Raw genomic sequence first — 22,203 nt, 5'->3', positions numbered from 1 at the left:
ATTCTCTTGGAGAGTATTACGTTTCTATATGGCTTTAAAATTTAGATTTAAAATAAATTATATCAATTCATTTTTGTTAGTACAACAAATTATATCAAACTATGAGCATATGGGTAATCAATAAAATTATTGTATCGAAGGTTGTTGAACTTGAACGTTTGATCTTCTGTTTCTTAATAGTTGAATATAAAGAAAATACAGTTAAAAAACAATTAAGGTTCTTTTGCTTTTCCTACTTTTGCTTTACTTCTCTCTTTCGGCCTTTGAATTTACAAATTTATGTATTTTGGTCTTTCAATTTACAAAATGTCTATTTTAATTTATAAATTTTTGGATTTGTTTGTTTTTTGTATCCAAATTATTAAAAATGAGTCTTTTAAAAAATATAACAAACCGATAAATGGATAAGGCATACAAACCTACTATGAAAAATATAAAAAAAATTCTCCATCAACAACGCCCTCAACGTGAGTAATATATTTGGTATACGTTTAGATTTGGCTATTGTTTGATACCTTTAGATTTGATCGTTTAAATTTAGCAAATCTAAATGATCTTTTTCAAGATTGTCTATACATTTGATTATATGATCGTTTAGATTTGACTAGTATATGATTGTTTATATTTGACTATTATTTGGTAATCAAATTTGACTAACCAAATCTAAATGACTTTTTTTTCAAAATTAATTGTGTAAGATCACATTTTTTAAAATATCTTTTATATTTGGTATACAATATTGAACAACCAAATAAAAGGAAAAAAGATAATAAAAGAGAAGGACAAACTTGAAATATTTTAAAAAATAACCAAGTTCATGACTTTTTCATTTGGTTACGGACCATAAAAATTTTAACGATTTATTTCATTTATAAAAATTTTCCTTGAAAGTTCATTTTAGTCAGAGAGTATATCAAGTATTTTGGTTATTATGTTTATTTTTAGGGGTCTTTTTAAAAATATAAAAAAAGCGGCAAAATATTTAGAACAATTCCAAAAATGAAAAAATCAACATCGCCGTCAACAACGCGCGTAATAGATTTGTGATAATTTAGATTTGGTTATTGTTTGATATGCGATGATTTAGATATGGCTACGATTTAAACGCGATCGTTTAGATATAACTATAATTTATACGCAAATATGGCTACAATTTATACGTGATGATTTAGATATGACTACAATTTATCTTTTCAATTCCATCGTTTAATTTTGTTATACGATCGTCTATTATGTTTAAATTTTGTTACACAATCGTTTAGATTTAATCGTTTAGATTTGGGGACCCAAATCTAAATGATTTTTTTTTTTCAAAATTTGGTACACAATGTTTTAAATTCTTTTCTACAGATTTCTTTATACCATCATTTACTTTTCTTAAACTATCGTTTACATTTAGCTACTCCAATTTAAATGATTTTTTTTCAAGATTAAATTTTGCTATTTTTTGTATAGGACGCTAAAAAATGATAAGAAGAAAGATGATGGAAAGAAATTGCAGCGTAAAAAAAGAAAAGGAAGAGTAGAAAGACGATGGAAAAGCAAAAAAAAAAGAATATGAAAAGAAGAAAAATGACAGAAAGATTAATTGACGTAAATAAAGAATTGAAAAATAAGAAAGATGATAAAGAGGAATTGTAGAAAAAATAGAAAAAAAGAAAGACGAAATCATAGTAAAAACACGATGAAAGAAATAGAGATGAATCGCGAGGAAGAAAAAGATAAAAGGGCAAATCTGTAATATTTACAAAAATTACCTTATTATACAGGTCGTAAATAGTTTGACGTTTTGTTATATCTACGAGAGTTTCCTTATTTTTGTTTTGATTAGCATCTTTGGATTGCCTACTTAGTTTTAAACTTTTATTTTATTTATATAATTAATTACTTACTTAATGACCCCTTCAAAAACTTTTATTTTATTTATATAAATAATTACTTCCTAAATGACCCTTCAATATAAATCAACCTAATAGTTTATTATATAACCATGAACTTTCTCATTCTTAATTGGGAATAAAATAGTTCTAGTCTCTAACCGAAGGTTCTAAGACTTTTAAACTCTAACATCCATAGAATTTAGATGCCAATACTTTGAATTATATTTTTCCAATAAAAATTTCTAAAATTAAGCTGAATTGAATATTCAATTTCCAAAGTTATGAATTCAAAGGAAAAAAAAAAAAAAAAACTTACCCCCACAAATTTAATGTTCTTCGCATAATTCAAACAAACATACAAAATACTTAAATCAAGTCCAAAATAATTAACCACGATAAAATCCAAATCAATCTTATCTTGAAACTTTGGGAGGAGTTCAATCTTCAATCTCTAGATAAAAAAGTAATGTCAATTATCATTGAGATTAAATAATTGACAATAGTTCAAACATGTAACGTTTCGATACGTGCATTCGAAATATGTATTCAATACTTGATCACACTAGCATTCCCTTGTATCCAAGAATGAAAATTGTTAGCAGTAAATCAACATGAATTTTCCAAATGAAACACGTTTTACCTGGAATTTTATAATGATTGAAATGTTGAAAAAAGAGAATACAGATATTCAATATCACAATTAAGCATGAATCATAACGAGTTGAGTTGTGTTTCATTTATATTAACTTTACAACTTATATATAAGTTTATAGCTTTAATTGTGTTGTTTTAAAACAAGTTTGTATATCCTTAATTAAAAAAAGAAAATCTAGTTTGGCGGGCGACGGCGAGAGGCAACTTGTGAAAATAGAAGGCTAATTCCGCCGCAGTTCCGTTCAAACCTTCAATAAAAAAGTCAACGTAAAACCCAGCGACCAATATACAATGAGAAATAATCTGTCACGCGCTGTTAGAGCGCGTTACATTGCACGCTCCGACCACCATTACCCAATCAAAATTAAGAAAAAATACCCAAAAACCCAATTTTTATTTTTATAATCAAATTTAACGAGAAACGCCGGCCCCGAAATGTTTGTGATTGGAACAGTCATTGGCCCTCCAAAAACGAGGACTGCGTCCACTACTCTCTCTCTCTCTCTCTCTCACAGTACCATTTTTATATGCAAAAGAGTTTTTAGACAGAGAATAGAAGGGGAGAGAGAGTGAAGGAATTAAAACCGAAGAAGGAGCTCGAAATATCATTTTCTTTCGATTTGTTAATCAAAGAACGCAAAAGGGTCGTTTCGATTTTGCCAATTTCACCCTTTATTTTCTTTAGTCTGACTTGGGTTTTGTTGGTTCTTCATGGAATGGTCGTCTTCTTCAACTTAGATCTCGGAATTTATCAATACTTTAGAGCTTGGGGGTCTTCAGATCTTCGATTCAACGGTCGGATTCCGATCACCCAGCTCAATAACTCAGGTATTTGTTTTTTCCTTTTTGTTCCTTTTTTGAATCCAATCGGTTCCCATGTTTCAATTCTTCAATTCCATTTGTGGGGTCTCTCTGTTTTGCTTCTACTTAATGGTGGATGAACTTAAGAGATTAAGGTTTTGGGGTTTATTGCATTGTATTGTGGATTTAGTATTTACCCACCGACGGAACAGAGCATTGGAGGAATTGGGGTATCGATGGAGTTTTTTGGGGACTTTGACCGGGGAGGCGTTGGAGTTTTTAGGCTTTTGATTTATTGTTTAGATTAGGCTTACTTGTTTTAACCTAAAGGGCTGGTTGTTGGATTGAATGGGTTTGACTTTGTGGAGTCGTTTGAGTTATTTGTATGATGGTTGAGGACATTGTAAGCCAATGTTGATTGAAACAAAAATCAATGCATCTCTTAAGTTTGAAGGTTTTGCATCAGTATAAAAGAGATGGGAATTATTGGATAACTATCTTATTGTTACTTTATCAAGAGAAAAAAAAGTGTTGGTCACATTTTAATGTCGACAACTAGCTTTTAGGATAAAAGTGTTTCTCATATTATCCCTCGTGGGAGAATTGAATTTCAACTTTAAATCACAGTTATGAATAGAGGGTTATGGGTTATTGATTAAAATGATGTATTGTGACATGGTTGTTAAAGATGAATTAATTTTCTAGGTTAGTGATTTCATTTCTTGAAACTTGACTTGAAAGTTAGGCATTTGTTTCTTTTTTTTGAGTTAAGAAAAGAAAGTGGGTTTTCCTTATCATCTTTTTGTGGTGGAGGTGTCTAAGTCAATCAAGAGTAAAAGTTCAAGGGAATTAATACAAATTTTGGTTATCAGACTTGCAACCAAGATGACATGTGGCATACTTAGGAATGATTTTGAATTGGTTGAAATCACTTTTGTATTTGTCCTAATTAAAATTACTCCCGAACATACTTTTAATCATTTAAAATCACATTAATCTTTTGTTTTATAATTTTAAATACAACTTTCATACCATCAGAATTAGTTTCGAATAGTTAAAGTTATGTTTTGAAGTAATCTTAAACAAGACAAAAGGGATTTTAACTACTTCAAAATTACTTCCAAATATGTCTTGGTCTTTGTGAACTATTTATGTTTGGTTGAAGCCTAATTTCGAAAATAAGAAGTGAAATGGGGTTGACAATTTATTAGTTCCCTGACTTCATGTCTAGTGGTCACTGATCAGTTATAAATTTATATGCAGTTAGAACCTGACTTGGAGTTTTAAGTTGGCTAGATTTCTAAAATTGGACACTATAGATAAAAGAAAAGATATCATAAAACAGCCAGATGAACTTAGTTCTAGTTTCTATTTCAAATGAGATCACACAAATGCATATTTGAGCAAATCAATGTTTGCAATTCTTTATTTAATAATCTTCCAACCAGCCTGCTATTCTTCTTTCCCTAAATTACATTAAATGATCCTAAAAGTGTACAAGTCTTCCTTTTGGTTGGTTTCTTGTGGAGGAATTTGTACTAATGAGTAATGACAGAATATGATGTAGGAATCCGAGTTCTTTAATTGAGCATAAATTCTCACATCCTTTCAGGCAATGTTTGGTGGAAACTTTTCCAAATTCTTGGAGTACAGTTTATTTTCCCAAGCTTGGTAAAAAAAGCCCTCGCAACCCATCACCTACCCTCTTTGTGTCTGCATCAGGAAGTCTAGGGTCATTTGTTAAATGCTAATAGCCTAATACAACTCTTCATGGGGGTGTTTGGTTGGAACAAAACTGAAAGAATTCCCCAGATCTTTGTAGCAGTCTTTTTTATATCTGGGATTCTGATGTTTTGTAGCCTCTATTATGAGTTCTTGCTCTTGAGTTTCGTTCTATTACTTCTCGTCTATAGCCTCCAACTCGTGTGTTTTTTGTCATTTCATTCAGAGATGTTTTGTAAGTTCCATTGCTTCATTGTATAGCTGTTTCATATATGTGTGTTTTCTAAAGGATTCTTCAAATAATATTTTGTTTAAAAATCACTTTTAGTACCTAAAATATCATAAAAGTAACAATTTAGTCCATGAATGAATTTTCAATTTTATAACAATTTAGTCCTGAATTTTATTATGTAACAATTTAGTTCTTGTACTTAAGAATTTTTAACGATTTAGTTCCCATTATAGATATTAGTGTGAAAATCCAATAAGATTTTCTGAATAAATAAACTGATAAGCTAATTAGAGATTTAGTCATTTTACAAAATACAAAGCCTACGTTATAAAATAATAAAAATTGACATCAAATGAGATTAATTTTTAAACTTTGGGGACTAAACTGTTACAAAATCAAAAGTACAAGGACTAACTTATTGCATACCAAAGTTTAGAGACAATTGAGACAAAATTGAAAGTAGAGGAACTAAATCGATTCAAACCAAAGTTTTGGGACTAAATTGTTACATTTACGAAAGTTTAGAGATCAAAATTATTTTTTTTTAACGTAATTTTTTTGATACTCGCTTCTTTTTGTTTTGGTTTTGGTAAGAAACATAGCATTGTACTGATACTAATGGGAATAAAAGATACTCCTGGAGTGGGCTTAGGAACCTGTTTTCAAATCTTATTCTCAACAACTAGTCCTTTCTTTTTGTAGTTCTTGTAATAGGTTCCTTTTTATTTTGTTTTGTTTTGTTTTGTTTTTATTATTATTATTTGTTTGTACTCTTTCATTCGTCTGTATGGATGTTGTTCTCATCAAGAAATGATTGAACCACAGCAGGGAACATGAGACACTGCCCAAACTGAAAGATAAGAGCTAGTTTATAGATATTTGTAGTGTGGATGTGGAGTTTATGTTATTTTTTATCGTATAATTAAAGCTTATATGATTCAAGTTTTGACCATTTTGATGGTTTCTTCAACTCCTAATGGATCAATTTGTGTATTCACTTTGCAGATTCTTAACATCACTGAAATTGAGAATCAGATTAGTGGTTTTCTAAGACCAGATCATTACTAGACCAGATAGTATTGATCATTGCCTTGTGGTGAACACAATTGAAACCAATTTATATATGAAGTAGTAATGCATTTGTTCTAGATGAAGACAGGTCAAAAGTGGCAATTAGACATGGGCGATATGAAAATTTTGCCTGGTCCTCGGCCTCGTACTACCAAGAGGCCGTTGTGGATTATTATCTTGGTTTCAATGGTTAGCGTGTTCCTAATATGTGCCTATATCTATCCTCCTAGTGGCACAGCTGCCTGTTACATATTTTCTTCCAAGGGCTGCAAGGTTATTACTGACTGGCTCCCACCCGTACCTGCAAGGGAATATAGTGATGCTGAGATCGCATCACGTATTGTTATTAGAGAAATTTTGAACACACCATTTGTTACAGCAAATACACCCAAAATTGCATTCTTATTCTTGACTCCTGGTTCCCTTCCTTTTGAGAAGCTATGGGATAAGTTCTTTCATGTAAGTTTCTGTATTTGCATACATATCGTACCATCTTTTTTAGATGTTCAAACGGTGTTTATTTTTCATCGAAAGTATACTAATTTTATTTGCTTTCATCTGTGGTGCACTGGTGGCTGCAGTTATCATCGACTACTGTGACTTCTAAACTTTTTATGATGTTTATCCTTAATATATTTGTTTGGACTCTGCATGTTGACTGTATTAGTTTCAATTTCTCATCTTACCAGATTTCTAATGCCTAAGCCTGGCAAGTGTCATATGTTAGTAAAAAAGACTTAATCAATGTGATCAATATTACATACAGCCTAGATAATGTGGGAATATCTCATGTCTCTTTACTGTTTGATAATGAGTTGGGTTGAGTTGTTTGAAGTTGTAATGCCTCTAGTTTAATAGGATGGTATATGCTAAGATCTCTTGTTCTCAAATTTCTTGGGAGGATTTAGCATATGATTTTCGTTCATGGTCAGCTATCACCTCTTGGTAATCATGGAGAACAATCTCCCTGAAGTCATATCTGAATCTCATATATCAACCTATCACATCTGATGATGGTGAAGGTATTATTATGTTTTCAGCTGAAATTGTTCCTATCTCTTGTCAGGGCCATGAAGGGAAATTCTCTGTTTATGTCCATGCGTCTAAAGAAAAGCCAGTGCATGTTAGCCGTTACTTTGCTGGTCGAGAAACTCATAGCAATGAGGTCTACACTCAACTTTCAGAATGAAAACATCATTTCTACAATTATTTCCTTATTTGCATGAACTATTATTCCTTTTGTTTGTTGAAGTAGAGACTGTAACTGCTAGTGCTACTATCAATCACCGATCTAAGCACCTTGTACTGGTTTGTTGAACTCGTTGAATGTTCAGGTCATTTGGGGTAAAATTTCCATGGTCGACGCTGAGAGACGATTGTTAGCAAATGCTCTCCACGATCCTGATAATCAGCACTTTGTTTTACTTTCTGATAGGTGGCCTTAATAAAGAGTCGGTTCAATTTCTCCATGATTACTTTTGTGAGTTACAATACTGATTTGTTATATCTGGAATTGCAGTTGTGTACCATTGCACAATTTTGATTATATTTACCAGTATTTGATCAATACGAATATCAGCTATGTGGATTGGTGAGTAATACAAGGATCGGGTACTTTTTACGCAATGTTGACAGAAATATGTATACCTTATATATCATTGTTTTTTATGTTCAGCTTTAACGATCCTGGTCCACATGGAAACGGGAGATATTCAGAGCACATGTTACCTGAAATTGAGATGAAAGACTTCAGAAAAGGTGCTCAGGTACGAAGAGTATAGTAATTGTCTACAATAACATTATCACTTTCCAGATCGCCTTTAGCTGTTTAATCTTTAATTTTTAAAGTAATCATTTCTTATTGTGTTGCTTCATAAGTTTTATCAACCTTCCTTATGGTCTTTTTGGTTTTATTTCATTCATGGTCAATATCTGGACGTTATATGAAATTTTTCTTTGAGGCATAGTTCTTATCCTTTAAAAAAAAAAAAACCGGTCTTCATGTGGCTTCACAATCTAAATATGTAAAAAAATTTATACAGTGGTTCTCAATGAAGCGACAACACGCTTTGATTGTTGTGGCCGACAATCTTTACTACTCAAAATTTCGAGATTATTGCAAGGTAACTTGTACTTTCAGTTTAGTGATTATACTATATTGTCCGGAGCCATGCATTACTTGAAATAAGTATTATGCTGGTAAATCATTGATAAATAGAACTTTGATAGTGAGGCGAGATGACTCCAGAGTAATGCTAACGAAAATGTCTTGGTTATTTCAGCCAGGTGTGGAGGGACACAATTGCATTGCAGATGAGCATTACTTGCCCACATTTTTCCATGTAAGAATTTACCTAAATATCATGTCTCTGTCTCGTGTATATTGCATATTTCTAGCTGAATGTCGGTTTTTCTTTTTGCTGTCTAGATGACAGATCCTGGAGGGATAGCAAACTGGTCAATTACTCACGTTGATTGGTCTGAACGAAAGTGGCATCCAAAATCGTATGGTGCTCAAGATGTTACCTATGAACTTTTGCAAAATATCACGGTATGATTCCCAACACCCTCCAATTCGTGTACACATTGATGGCACCTTACAAAGACAGACATTTTAGCTATTTGTGTTGGATGTTTCTGTTTGCAGTCGATCGATGTTAGCGTACATGTTACGAGTGACGAGAGGGTATGGTCATTCCCAAACATCTTGAATCTTTATGTCTATTTAAACTATTACGAAGTTTTTGATGATGACGAGTATTGAAACATTTTGTATTTTTGAGCTTGTGCAGAAGGAAGTGCAAAGATGGCCATGTTTGTGGAATGGTGTACAGAGGCCATGTTACTTATTTGCAAGAAAGTTCTATCCTGAGGCTCTAAATAACCTTCTGAATCTTTTCTCCAACTACTCTTCCATTTCAGCCTAAATTTTTTTACCTGATATTCTTTGATCATATCAGTTGTTGCTTCGAACACACCCATCCGCTCTTACCACGAAAGCTTAGAGGCGAGAAACGACACATTTAGAATGCTATAACAGAGCCTACCATTGTTTGTTGAGATTGAAGATAGAAGGGAAAGAGGGAGGGAGGGGGAGGGAGAGAGGGAAGGAAGCTAACTGAGTGGAGTTTGCTTCCTTAAGAATAGTGAATTAATGTGATTTTTTTTCTTTATTTAATCCATTTTGGGGCATTTTGTGGGTCATCACTTTGTAAAAGATGACAGTGAAGTAGCATAAAGGCATTATAGAAGTAGTAGCAACTTGAATCTCATGGTTAATTAAAGCAAACATTCTTGCCTTATTTGCCTATGCAATACCTTATCGAATCAATCCCTCCCCTTCCCCAAAAAGAAGTTACTAAATGTATATATGTTTAAAGTTATATTTTGTCGATTTTCGAGATGTTATACTTATATATCTATGCGTGCTAGTTTTGGTTTGAAATCGATATCGAAAAATGTAAAGCAGAGAGTTATAGCTTGCAAATGATACTACTTAGAACAAAATTCAAGGAGGAACTCAATTTTTATAACTTTGTGAAGCATAATTGGTCATTGTAATGAAATAGGATTTTGGATGAATTGCCAATTTTGATACAATGTAGCACCGCATCTGGTTGGATTATACTATTAACATTTAACATGCATTTGAAAGTGACTATTAATTCAAAAATATGTCAAGTTAAGATAATTACGATTTTAAAGTTGATGGTTCAATTTTTCACTCTTTACGCTAATTTTTTTTTGAAGATGTTTATTTAATTATTTATGACTACATCTCTTTTCATTAGGTACCTAAAGCTATATAATATGTATATAAAAACCTAGAGTTTCTTTGAAGAAGACCACGTTGTTAGTAAATTATCAAGGAATGTAAACATTAGCGGTGTTCAAATATTTTTCTATGTTGTTATTGTTGAGATTTATGACCAAAACTTTGAAATTTATGTTTTATTATTTGATTTGTTTCGACTTCAAGGCTACCAATAACTAGATCTAAAATGTAATATTCGTTATTTGCTTCATGAAATCCTTGTTTACTAATGTAGTTTTTTTAGTATAACTTCGAACATGAAACGATAGAATTTGACCTCTAAAATCTTGTCAATTATAGTATAACAATATCATTTCATTATCATTTTACTTCTAGATGAAAATGTCAAAGTTAAAAACGAAAGCATACAAATAACTTTAGAGGAAAGAATTGTCATAATTACCACGAAGTTGGAACAAAACCACAAACCTTAGTGTTAGATTTGTGAGCAAATTAATATGTTTATTTTTAATTTGATAAAGACTTCACTAGTTTCAATAAAAAAACTTAAACTAATAAATAGAGATAAGCTTAATTAGGTCAATACTTTAATATACTTCAACTCTATAATTGTGATTCTACATTTTTTTTTAAGAAAACTTCATTGTTATTAATCTGTTAATTTAAGTTTAAAGTCATCATTGTTTTGGGATCATAGAACTAAATGGAGCAACTTTAGGTCAATGTCCCCCAACTTGCACTTAAATACATTAAAAAGCTATGGTCATTATTGAGTCAAAAAGATTGTAAGAGAAATTTGAATCAAAATAAATGGTCCATATGAAATCAAAGTCTCTCTTTAACTCAAAATATGGTTCTAGTACAAAAAGTGTTTTTTTTTTTTTTTAAAAAAGATTAATTACAAGTAAAGATGAAGGTAATCGTAGATTTTACTTTTCTTCAAACAAATTTGTTCACTTTCAACCAAAAGAACTTGCTCAAGGCACATCTTATTCATCTCAAGTCTACTTGCTTTTCATCCCGAGACAAGTACATTCAAAATTTCAAATAGAACATAGCAAAAATCATGTTTGCTATTATCAAGCTAGTGGAAAACTAAAATCACTTTTATGTATGGAAAACTAAAAACACTTTTATGCTTTTGGGTTATAGATAATTAAGTTCCTTTGCTTTGATTTTTAAGCAAGATGAAAATATAAAGTGGAAGCTTGAATTAGTATATATGATGGGTCTTCTCAAGTCCTCCAAACCTAAAAAGCTATCATTTATTATTATTCTTGGAAACCCTTTTTTTGGATTAGAGTAGAAGTGTCAAATGAATTCCAAGAGATTTGTTTGGAAGAGAAATGGGAGAGAGAGAGAAGTTGAAAGAGCTTAAATAAACTTTAGTTAAAATATTTATTTAATTGATGTATTTTAACAAATGTTAAATTTAGTTATATACTCTGATCTCAATGAATTCTAAAATTAACTTCTAAAATTTATTTATTTTCATCGAAATTGGTTAAATAATAACATTAATTTTCATTTTATAGAAATTATGAAAGGAAATGTTAATCTAATCTAATTTTATTTGAAAGTTCCGACAATAAATTGATCATAGAGACTAATTTTAAGATCGATCAAGATCTTTTTAAAGATAGAAAAATGAGTCATATTATTTACAAAATATAGAAAAATTTTATATGTATCACTAATAGATTTCTACTAGCATTAATCGGTGGTATTTGATAGTATAACGGATAGAATTTGAAACTTTGCTATATTTTTATAAATATTTTCAACAATTTTACTATTTATGATAATTTTTTTCTTAAAAAATTGTCAGAAGTAGAATATTCGACAAAATATTTATGCTTCATATAAAAATCAAGTGTAATAAATTTTGATTTTTAGCGATTTTGTTTTATGAATTGTAAATAATTTGTTAATTTTTTCAATTTTTTCAAATTTTTTTTTAATTTTTTTAGAAAAATATAAGGATAAAAATTACATATTTAAATGAATACATAAAAAAATGGAACTAAACCGTACAAAGAAATACAAATTATATTCTAATCATAAAGTTTTAGAGAGAAGTTAGAAAAAGTTAGAAAGTTAAAAAGAATTATTTTTAAATCAGTTATAAAGGCTATAATTTTTTTTTTAAAAAAAAGAAAAAATGTGGAATTTGAAGATACTAAAGTTAGGGGAAGCAAAAATTTGAAAGTGTACATGGCGGAAAATTGTCTTGATTAAAATCCAAACTTTTAATTAACTATGTTGGTGCAAGAAATTTGTGCACATTCATGGTCGTCGTGAGCGTTTCAAGGATTTGTCTATTCGTCGCTTCTTTTAGTCTGGTTTCAATTTTTAAGCTAATGTGATTCAGTCTAGGATTTAAAATCCAAACGTGAACATATGATGACACCAACATAACAACATTCCCTTGCATACCCTTTACCACTCGATAAAGATCGATGAGTATTTCCACAAATCAATATATATTCTATCAACATGGTTTATTTTCAATTTTAGATACTTTCAAGACGATCAATAATAAAGTTATCTAGTCATAGAAAATCTACGAGAATGTCAAGGTCATCGAGTACTGAATTTGGCACCATGTTTAAGTTTAGTTACTGTTATTGCACTCCGGTCTTCAACTCATCGCTTGGCCAGTTCGACAAACTATTACATAGGAATTAGAACGGCAACAACAAAGCAGATCAGTGTTGGAACAGAAGCTGGAAAACAGAAATGAGGTTAATAGACAGACACAATATTGCTTGAGAACTTTTGTTTAACATAGATAGTGTATCATAGAAGAAAAGAACAATTTTTTTATATATATATATATTGGAATGAGAAAAAACTAAGACATAAATAATCATAGATGAGGGGTTTATGGTGAGAGCAAAATGTGAGACAATAATGAAAAAAAAAAGTTTTGGAAAGTCAGAAGAAAATTTTAATAAAAGAGAATGTCGGGATTTTGTCTAAAAGATTTTATAAGATTATCTTTTTAATAAGATAATTAGTTTCTAAAAGATAAAAAGATTTTCCTTTATTTTAGGAATCTTGCATTAATATCTTTATGAGAATAAAAATATATATGTATAGGGCATATATATATAGTGTGTGTCGGAAAGATGTGTGATTGATGACCGGTGAATAAGACTTTTCTGCGGAAGACTGAATGCAAGATTGATTACAGAAGCTACAAGTACAAAAAAAGTCGTGCAATCTTTTATCTATGACATCAGTATGTTGATCCAAGATGTCTATTATGATGAGTAAGACATTCGACTTAGTAGTGATTAGAGTGGTCACATAAAACTTCAGAAGAGGATGAAGGAATTGTTGAAGAGATTCACTCATGCATTCAGGGGGAGCCTGAAGTCATACATCATAGAGAAAGTTTACTCATGTATAAAGGGGGAGCCTGAAGTCCGAAGCTAATATGCATGTTAAATAGTCATACAATTGATCAGAGGTTAAATGTTGTATTGATGTATATTGACTAAGTGTGAATCATAATAATATTACTCATCAGGGCTATGCGCAGATCCCCAAATGTAGGAGACCTTAGTTGAACTGGGTTACTAAAGTTATTGTGTTATTCTCTTTGTTGTCCCTCTAGCTATTACAATAGTTATTTACTTCAAAATTAACTAAAGATTTATTTGATTATCTCATACTATTTTTCAATTGGTATTAGAGCAGGTTGCTAGTTCACGAAGATAATCAGGGAAGGACCTTCAACTTCACGACCTCTTGTTCTCGATGACAAAAATTACTCGTATAATATTTTTTATTAAAACGTTAGATGACAAAGCGTATGGAGCTCTTGTAGCTGGATATGCCATCGATGATCATTGTAGATGGTGTATCTGTGCCAAAATCAGAAGTTGACTGGATTGATGTTGAAGAACAAGCATCAGTAGGGAATGCTAGAGCTTTCAATACTATATTTAATGATGTTGATTTGAACGTGTTTAAACTTATAAATTCCTGTAGTACAGCAAAAGAAGCTTGGAAAATATTGGAGGTTGCTTATGAAGGAACTACAAAAGTTAAAATATCCATACTTCAGTTGGTAATATCAAAGTTTGAAGCCCTGAAAATGTCAGAAGAAGAGTTTTTGTTAGATTACAACAAGAGAGTTCTGGAAATTGCCAATGAATCATTGCTACTTGGGGAAAAGATTCCTAAATCCAAGATAGTGCGTAAAGTACTACGATCGTTGCCAGAAAAATTTGACATGAAGATCACGACCATAAAGGAAGCACACGATATAACTAAATTAATACTAGATGAGTTGTTTAGATCTTTGCTTACGTTTGAGATGACTATATCTCACAGAGAAAATAAGAAAGGCAAGGGCATTGCCTTTAAGTCAATATATGAAGAAGAGACATTAGTAAATCAGTATGATAACGAAGCAAACATGAACGCATCGATAGCTCTTCTGACTAAACAGTTTGCTAAGGTTGTCAAGAAAGTAAAAAATTTAAATACTACAGGATCAAATGCTCAAAATCTGACAAATTATTGAAGAAGAGATGATGAGAACAATACTAAGAGGTTTAATGAAGTCTCTAATAGGAGGGATAGTGATATGAACGGAAAAAGGATGGTGAAGAAAGAGTTTTCAGATGTAGAGAATGTGGGGGAGTTGGTCATTATCAGACTGAATGTCCCATGTTTTTTAGAAGGAAAAAGAAAAATTTCCATGCTACATTGTCAGATGAGGACACTGATGATAGTGAAGAAGAGGATAACAACATGAATGCATTCACAGTAAGAATTATAGAAACCAATTCTAGGGATGAAAGTGAAAATTCTGAAGAGAATTATGATAATAAGTTGACTTTTGAAGAGCTTAAAGTTATGTGAAAAGAAGACTCTGAAGCCAAAGCAGAACAAAAAGAAAAAATTCAAGATCTTATGGAAGAAAATGATCGATTAATGTCTATCATTTCCAAACTAAAGCTAAAACTAAGGGAAGTTCAGAATGAATATGACCAAACAATGAAGTCAGTGAAAATGTAGAATTTAGGGTCTGAGAATTTAAATTTAATATTAAGTTTTGGATAGACCAGCTCCAACAAATATGGTCTTGGTTTTAACTCATTTGTAAGAAATATTAAGCCATCGACTGAGATAAAGTTTGTTTCTACTTCTGCAAATGACAAATCAACTGCACCTACTGTAACGAAAGATGTTAGTTCTTCAACTAAAACTACTAGATGGGTTTGTCATTACTGTGGCCAGAGAGGTCATATTAGGCCGTTTTGCTATATGCTACAAAGAGACAGAATGTATCAATGAAAGGTAAAGTATCAGTTTCAGAAGAATAATTCTAATTCTAATTCTCTAAATCAAAATAGAAGAAAAAGAAGTCGTATGGTCTGGAGGGTAGAGTAGTCGGAACAATGTAATATCACATTCACTACTGTTCAAGCCTCAACTGATGCATGGTATTTTGATAGTGGATGTTTTAGACACATGACTGAAAACAGATCTTTCTCTGAATTAAAGGAATGTGCTTCAAGACATGTCACTTTTGGAGATGGTGTAAAAGGGAGAATCATAGCAAAAGGGAATAGTGCAAAAATTAATCTACCTTGTCTAAATGATGTTAGATATGTTGAAGGACTTAAAGAAAATCTCATCAGTGTAAGTCAGTTACGTGATCAAGGTTACACTGTAAACTTTAGTAAAGACAATTGTATAGTAATTGATGGAAATAATCGAGTTCTTATGAAGGATTGTTGATAGGTTGATAATTGCTACCACTGAATTTCTAATAATTCAGATGTTTGCCACTCTATTAAAGAGGATCAAACTAGGCTATGACACAAAAAGTTGGGACATACTAGCTTAAGGAGCATAGATAAAATCATAAAAAAATGAGGCTGTTATAGGTATCCCAAGTATTGACTCCAAAAGAAAAATTTTCTGTGGGGATTGTCAAATTGGAAAGCAAACTAAAGCACCCCACAAAAGTATGAAGGATTTTTCCACCAATAGAGTTTTAGAATTACTACATATAGATCTAATGAGTCTAATGCAAACTGAAAGTCTTGGAAGGAAGAAGTATATGTTTGTGATTGTGGATGATATATCTCGATACACGTGGGTAAGATTCTTGAAAGGTAAATCTGATACTGTAAAAGTATGCTTCGGTTTATGTTTAAGTCTACAACGTGAAAACGGGAAGACGATTGTCAGAATTAGTAGTGATCATGGCAAGGAATTCGAAAATAAAGATCTGAATAACTTCTGTGAAATGGAAGGAATACATCATGAATATTCAGCTCCTTTAACTCCTCAGCAGAATGGAGTAGTTGAAAGAAAAAATAGAACTTTACAAGAAATGACTCGAGTCATGATCCATGCCAAAACTTTGCCATTGCATTTTTGAGCAGAAGCTGTTAACACAGTGTGTCATATTCACAACCGAATTACATCCCGATCTGGAACTACTGTTACTCTATATGAGTTATGGAAAGGTAGAAAGCCTAACGTTAAATATTTCCATGTCTTGTGAAGTACTTGCTATATTCTTGCTGGTACGAAATATCAAAGAAAGTGGGATGTTAAATCTGAACAAGGATTTTTTCTTGGATATTCTAAAAATAGTAGAGCTTATGGAGTTTTCAACAATAGAACTGGGATGGTTATGGAAACAATTAATGTAGTGATAAATGATTCTGAACGTACTTACAAACAAACTGATGATGATGATGTTTTAGCACCTAAAGTAACTATGGGTTCTGAAACTACTTCTGTTGACATTCCTAAGGCCGATACAGGTATAAATAGTCTTGACGAAAGCTCAAAGTCAATACCTAAGGAAGTATCGGCTGAAGAAACTGAACTATTCTATCATCACATGTTAGGAAGAATCATCCATCGAGCTCTATTATTGGAGATCCCTCAGCTGGAATTACCACTAGAAAGAAGGATAAGGTAGATTATACAAAAATGATTGTTGATCTATGCTATACTTTAGCTAGTGAATCACTATAGATGCTGCTCTTAAAAATGAATATTAGATAAATGCAATGCAGGAAGAGTTACTCCAATTTAGGCATAACAAATATATGGACCTTGGTTCGTAAAATTGTAGGAGTAAATATTATAGGAACCAAGTGGATCTTTAAAAATAAGACAGATGAAGTAGGTCATGTAACAAGGAACAAGGCTCGACTAGTGGCTCAGGGTTATGCACAGGTCGAAGGAGTTGATTTTGATGAAACATTTGCACTTGTTGCCAGACTCGAAACTATACGCCTTTTACTCAGTATATCTTGCATCCGCAAATTTAATCATATTAGATGAATGTTAAAAGCACCTTTCTAAATGGTTATTTAAATGAAGAAGTCTATGTTGTGCAACCAAAAGGATTTATAGATTCTTAATTTCCTCAGTATGTGCATAAGCTCAATAAAACATTATATGGGCTAAAGCAAACTCCAAAAGCATGGTACGAACATCTAACTGTTTATCTGGGTTGCAACGGATATCTGATAGGTGGGTCTGACAAAACATTATTCGTTAATAGATCTGACAATGATCTAATTGTAGCACAAATCTATATAGATGACATTATATTTGTAGGATTCCCTAAGGAACTAGTTGAAGACTTCATTAATATTATGCAATCAGAATTTTATGAGTATGGTGGGAGAGTTATCTTGTTTTCTGGGTCTCGAAATCAAACAGAGAAGTGAGGGCATATTTATAACTCAAGAGAAATATGCCAAGAATATTGTGAAAAAATTTGGTCTGAAAAAATTTCAATACAAAAGGACTCCAGATGCGATACATATCAAAGTTACCAAAGATACAAATGGTACAAATGTGCATCACAAGCTTTACAGGAGCATGATCGGGAGTCTATTGTATTTAACAGCCAACAGGCCTGACATTGTCTATGTCGTTGGAATATGTACTCGATTTTAGTCTGATCGGCGTGCATCGCACTTAGCTGCAGTCCAAAGGATAATCAAGTATGTCCACGAAACAAGTGATTTTGGAATCCTATATTCCTATGATACGAATTTTGTTCTAGTTAAATATTGCGATGTTGATTGGGTTGGCTCTTCTAATGATAGAAAAAGTACCTCTAGGGGATGTTTCTTTCTAGGAAACAATATCATCTCTTGGTTCAGTAAGAAACAAAATTACATCTCTTTCTACAGCTGAGGCTGAATATATTGTGGCAGAAAGTGCATGTACTCAACTTATTTGGATGAAGAATATGTTGCAAGAGTATTGCATTCCACAGAATCTTATGACTCTATATTGTGATAATATGAGTATCACTGACATCTCCAAGAATCCAGTTCAGCAAAGCCGAATTAAACATATTGATATCAGACATCATTTTATTAGGGAGCTTATTGAAGATAAAATTATCACTTTGGAGCATATTTGTTCGAATTTACAATTATTAGATATTTTTACTAAACCCCTTGATGCGAATTTATTTAAGCACTTACACGCAGGTTTAGGAGTGTGTAAAATTTGAATCTTTGATTATCTAAAAAAGCGGGGGTTCTTATCATGATATATGTTAACTAGGCCTGTCAGCGCCATAATAGGAATTAATGGCGATTGTTACGGCTTCTGAATAGAAAATACTTGATATCTTTTAAGTCTTCAGACTCTTTATTATTTGTTTTGAGTGGTGACTATTACTTTTCTTCAAATTTGAGTCCACAAAGGTAAACACCTGGAAAGGTAACTATCAAATTAAATTGATGGAAGATGTTCATGAAGTTCCAGTTGCCAAGTCTACCATGCATGGCGTACGAATGCGAGGTTGTCGTTTCAAAAGCGCTTCGCCACGAAGACCGTACCGACTTTCGTTCGAAAAATCTTAAGAGTGCATGACGATGTTGTTGCTAAAAGTGCTGCGAAAGGTGTTGAAACTGCACCAAGTGTCTCTAAGACTCACATTTTAAATATGGATTCAGACGAGCAATATGATGTTCCTTTGGCTAGATTGTTGAAGAAAGGCTTCGTTTTAAATGTTGCTTCTACAAAATCTGTTAATCCTATCATATCTGCTCGTTCTCAAGAAAGTTCTTCTTCTGAAGATGTTTTTATTCCTACACCTGGTCTTTACCATGCGTCTGATCAAGAACCTGGTCCTTCGCAACATTCACCACCGATTAGGTCATCATTTTTAGTTGATGTTGCTGCTCTTAATCTGCATTCAGAGCCTGCACATACTAAATTTACTTAGAATGAGGAAAGGAATGATGTTCCTACTGTTGAGACTCCTATTGATGATGAAAATGTTGACCCTACTAACACTGATGCAACCAATATTGTTGAACCAGATGTTTATGATGATTTTCAACTTGAGACTCAACAATCTCCTGGAGTATCTAGGCCAAAAGGAAAGAAATTTCAGCAAAATCGACGAAACATTACCACCAAGACTGGAAGGAAGAAGATTCCTCTGAACATTCCATCTGTTCCCATTGATGGAATCTCTTTTCACCTTGAAGAAAATGTTCAACGATGGAAATATGTTGTGTGGCGAAGGATTGTCGATGAGGTAAATGTTTATGATAAACATCATTTCTGTTTAAGTGTCATGAGTCTTATTGAGAAGGCATGTGTCTTTCCCAGACTATATCAAATGTTGAGTCATTCTATTCTCAGTTGATTAGGGAATTCATTGTAAATCTGTCGTCTGATTTTAACGATCCTAGTAGTCCTGACTACCAAACAGTTCACATTCGGGGCTTAAAATTCAAGATTTCTCTTGCAGTAATTAATGAGTTCTTGGGTAATAATATTGAACCTGATTGCTCACCATCTAACCCGTCAAATGAAGTTTTGGTGTTTGTGCTGTCTGGAGGGACACTATCTTCTTGGCCTGTGAATGGAATTTCTGCGGTTACTCTAAGTGTTAAATATGTCATTCTTCATAAGATTGGTATTGCCAACTGGTTCACGTCTTCACACGCTTCCAGTGTTTCTATTGCTTTGAGGACATTTCTATATCAGATATGCAATGACGATACTGTAGATACATGCTCATTTATATATAATCAGCTTCTAAGGCATGTGGGAACGTTTGGTGTTAAAATACCTATTGCTTTACCGTGGTTTTTCTTTGTTTTATTACTTCATCTGAATGCTGCTGTTTTAACAACAACTGATGCCCTTGAACTTGAACCAAAGATCTTATCCCTGAGTTACAGACTATTTCAGGGTAGTCATGTGCCAGATATAGAACATGACATGCGTCCCTCACGAACTCCTGGCATGTTTGACACAGATGATTGGGATGAGAGTGCTGATGGCTTCTTTGTTAATCGAGACTTAGCTTCCAAAATCGTGAATACATTTACTGTTGAGTCTCGAGCTCTCTCTGATTCTATTAATTTGTTAACTGAATGAAGGCTAGAGGTTGATTCGCTCATTCATCACTTAAAATCCTTAGTTTCTTCTACTAGTATGGGGGAGCATGGTGATGAGTGATATTTCTTTTTGGTCCAAAGGGGGAGTAATGATAGGTTGAAAGAAGATGGAGCATCTGAAGGAGTGCTGTTTTTGTTTCCTTCTTTTTATTGTGATGTTAGTTCTTTTTTTTTTGTTGGTTGTTTGTTGAACTTTTGCGAATTAGTTCAATTAATTCGTTGTTTTGATTTGTTTTTGTCTCGATGTTTAAAAATCTACTGGAATGAAAGTACGAGTCAGTTTGTTGTTGAAAGTTTATAATGTTAGTTGTGGTAGTGATGTAAGTGTAGATCTGATCGCATGAGATGCTCTGATAATGTTTGTGTTGATATGCCATGCTGCTATATCTTTGTTAGCCTTCTGATCCATGAGACGATTCTGAGAAGCGTTGACTTGAACCATAAAAGAAATCTCCTCTTTTAGACAAAAGGGAGAGTTTGTTGGGATTTTGTCTAAAAGATTTTATAAGATTATCTTTTTAATAAGATAATTAGATTCTAAAAGATAAAAAGATTTTCCTTTATTTTAGAAATCTTACATTAATATCTTTGTGAAAATAAAAATATATATGCATAGGACATATATATATAGTGTGTGCATCGAGAAGATGTGTGATTGATGAACGGTGAATAAGAATTCTCTACGAAAGATTGAATGCAAGATTGATTACAGAAGTTACAAGTACAGAAAAGGTAGTGCGATTTTTTTATCCATGGCATTAGTATGTTGATCTAAGATGTTTATTATGATGAGTAAGGCATTCGACTTAAGATCAAATGTCGCAAAATTGTATCCAAGAAACTTCTTGAGTAATAAGAAAAATTCTTGATAATTATCCATCATAAATCATATTGAAATCCTAATGCTTTAAGAGGCCTAGACTATAATGTTATTACAGACGGTTGCAAATATATCAATCAGATTCTAATTAAGCATATATAGCAACATTTTGAAAATTCAAATATAAAAAAGTCTATAAGAGCAATAGACTTCTATCATTAATAAATTATCATAGTAAATCAGTGATAGACCATTTACAAGTCTATCAACGATAGAAGTTTATCACGGATAGATTTTGCTATGTTTGCAATTCTTAAAAAATATAATGTGGTTGTTCATTTGATTATTATGCCTAAAATTGTTATATATATTATTATAGGAAAGCAATAAAGTATAAATGAAGGCAGCATATGATTCCACAAATTTAGGAATTAAAAGGTTTATTTACGAAGGTGTTATCTACAACATTTTAAAACTCACTACACAACATTTGAATGTAGGGACGACTCGAAGATATCAAGTGATGCTTCTACGAGAGAGTAAATTGTGTTGCATGTACTCTTTTGTTTCTCCTTGACTATAGTTTTGTCTAAGTGAGTTGGCTTTCTCAGTAAAGTTTTTAATTAATGAGGCAGTTATTAAATTATACGAACATTGTATTTTTTTTTTCCTAACTAAGTTTTTGTCCCATTGGAAATTTTTTGATTAAGGCTTTAATGAGGCTAAGGGAGGGAGTTATAAATACGTGAATTATATAGATGTTCATAGATTATATATATCTAAATATGTTTTTTTTTATTGTCATCTCTATTATCTTC

The 22,203-nt window shown here is 32.1% G+C and overlaps 2 protein-coding genes across 2 annotated transcripts; both read left to right on the top strand.

Annotated features, from left to right (window-relative positions):
• Nucleotides 1-2,961: 2,961 nt before the first annotated feature.
• On the top strand, nt 2,962-9,675 carry LOC103492663 (glycosyltransferase BC10-like). Its single transcript, XM_008453129.3, has 11 exons — nt 2,962-3,362; nt 6,295-6,819; nt 7,427-7,525; nt 7,695-7,795; nt 7,880-7,951; nt 8,036-8,126; nt 8,403-8,483; nt 8,643-8,702; nt 8,789-8,911; nt 9,008-9,046; nt 9,153-9,675. The coding sequence occupies exons 2-11, from the start codon at nt 6,439-6,441 to the stop codon at nt 9,285-9,287; spliced, it is 1,182 nt and encodes a 393-aa protein (XP_008451351.1). The 5' UTR covers nt 2,962-3,362; nt 6,295-6,438; the 3' UTR covers nt 9,288-9,675.
• A 9,419-nt stretch (nt 9,676-19,094) lies between these two features.
• On the top strand, nt 19,095-20,545 carry LOC127149570 (uncharacterized). Its single transcript, XM_051085355.1, has 3 exons — nt 19,095-19,325; nt 19,377-19,694; nt 19,802-20,545. The coding sequence occupies exons 1-3, from the start codon at nt 19,095-19,097 to the stop codon at nt 20,543-20,545; spliced, it is 1,293 nt and encodes a 430-aa protein (XP_050941312.1).
• The last annotated feature ends 1,658 nt before the right edge of the window (nt 20,546-22,203 follow it).

Source organism: Cucumis melo, chromosome 5 (genome assembly GCF_025177605.1).
Source record: "Cucumis melo cultivar AY chromosome 5, USDA_Cmelo_AY_1.0, whole genome shotgun sequence".
NCBI classification, from domain to species: domain Eukaryota; kingdom Viridiplantae; phylum Streptophyta; class Magnoliopsida; order Cucurbitales; family Cucurbitaceae; genus Cucumis; species Cucumis melo.
The sequence above is the reverse complement of the archived record's forward strand: the minus strand, read 5'-3'. Positions and strand labels throughout refer to the sequence as shown.

Coding starts and splice junctions, on each gene's coding strand:
- LOC103492663 (XM_008453129.3), top strand. CDS start 6,439: ATGAAGACAGGTCAAAAGTGGCAATTAGACATGGGCGATATGAAAATT. Junction 6,820..7,426: donor TATGGGATAAGTTCTTTCAT/GTAAGTTTCTGT, acceptor ATCTCTTGTCAG/GGCCATGAAGGGAAATTCTC. Junction 7,526..7,694: donor GAGAAACTCATAGCAATGAG/GTCTACACTCAA, acceptor TTGAATGTTCAG/GTCATTTGGGGTAAAATTTC.
- LOC127149570 (XM_051085355.1), top strand. CDS start 19,095: ATGGATTCAGACGAGCAATATGATGTTCCTTTGGCTAGATTGTTGAAG. Junction 19,326..19,376: donor GGTCATCATTTTTAGTTGAT/GTTGCTGCTCTT, acceptor AAATTTACTTAG/AATGAGGAAAGGAATGATGT. Junction 19,695..19,801: donor GGCGAAGGATTGTCGATGAG/GTAAATGTTTAT, acceptor TTCTATTCTCAG/TTGATTAGGGAATTCATTGT.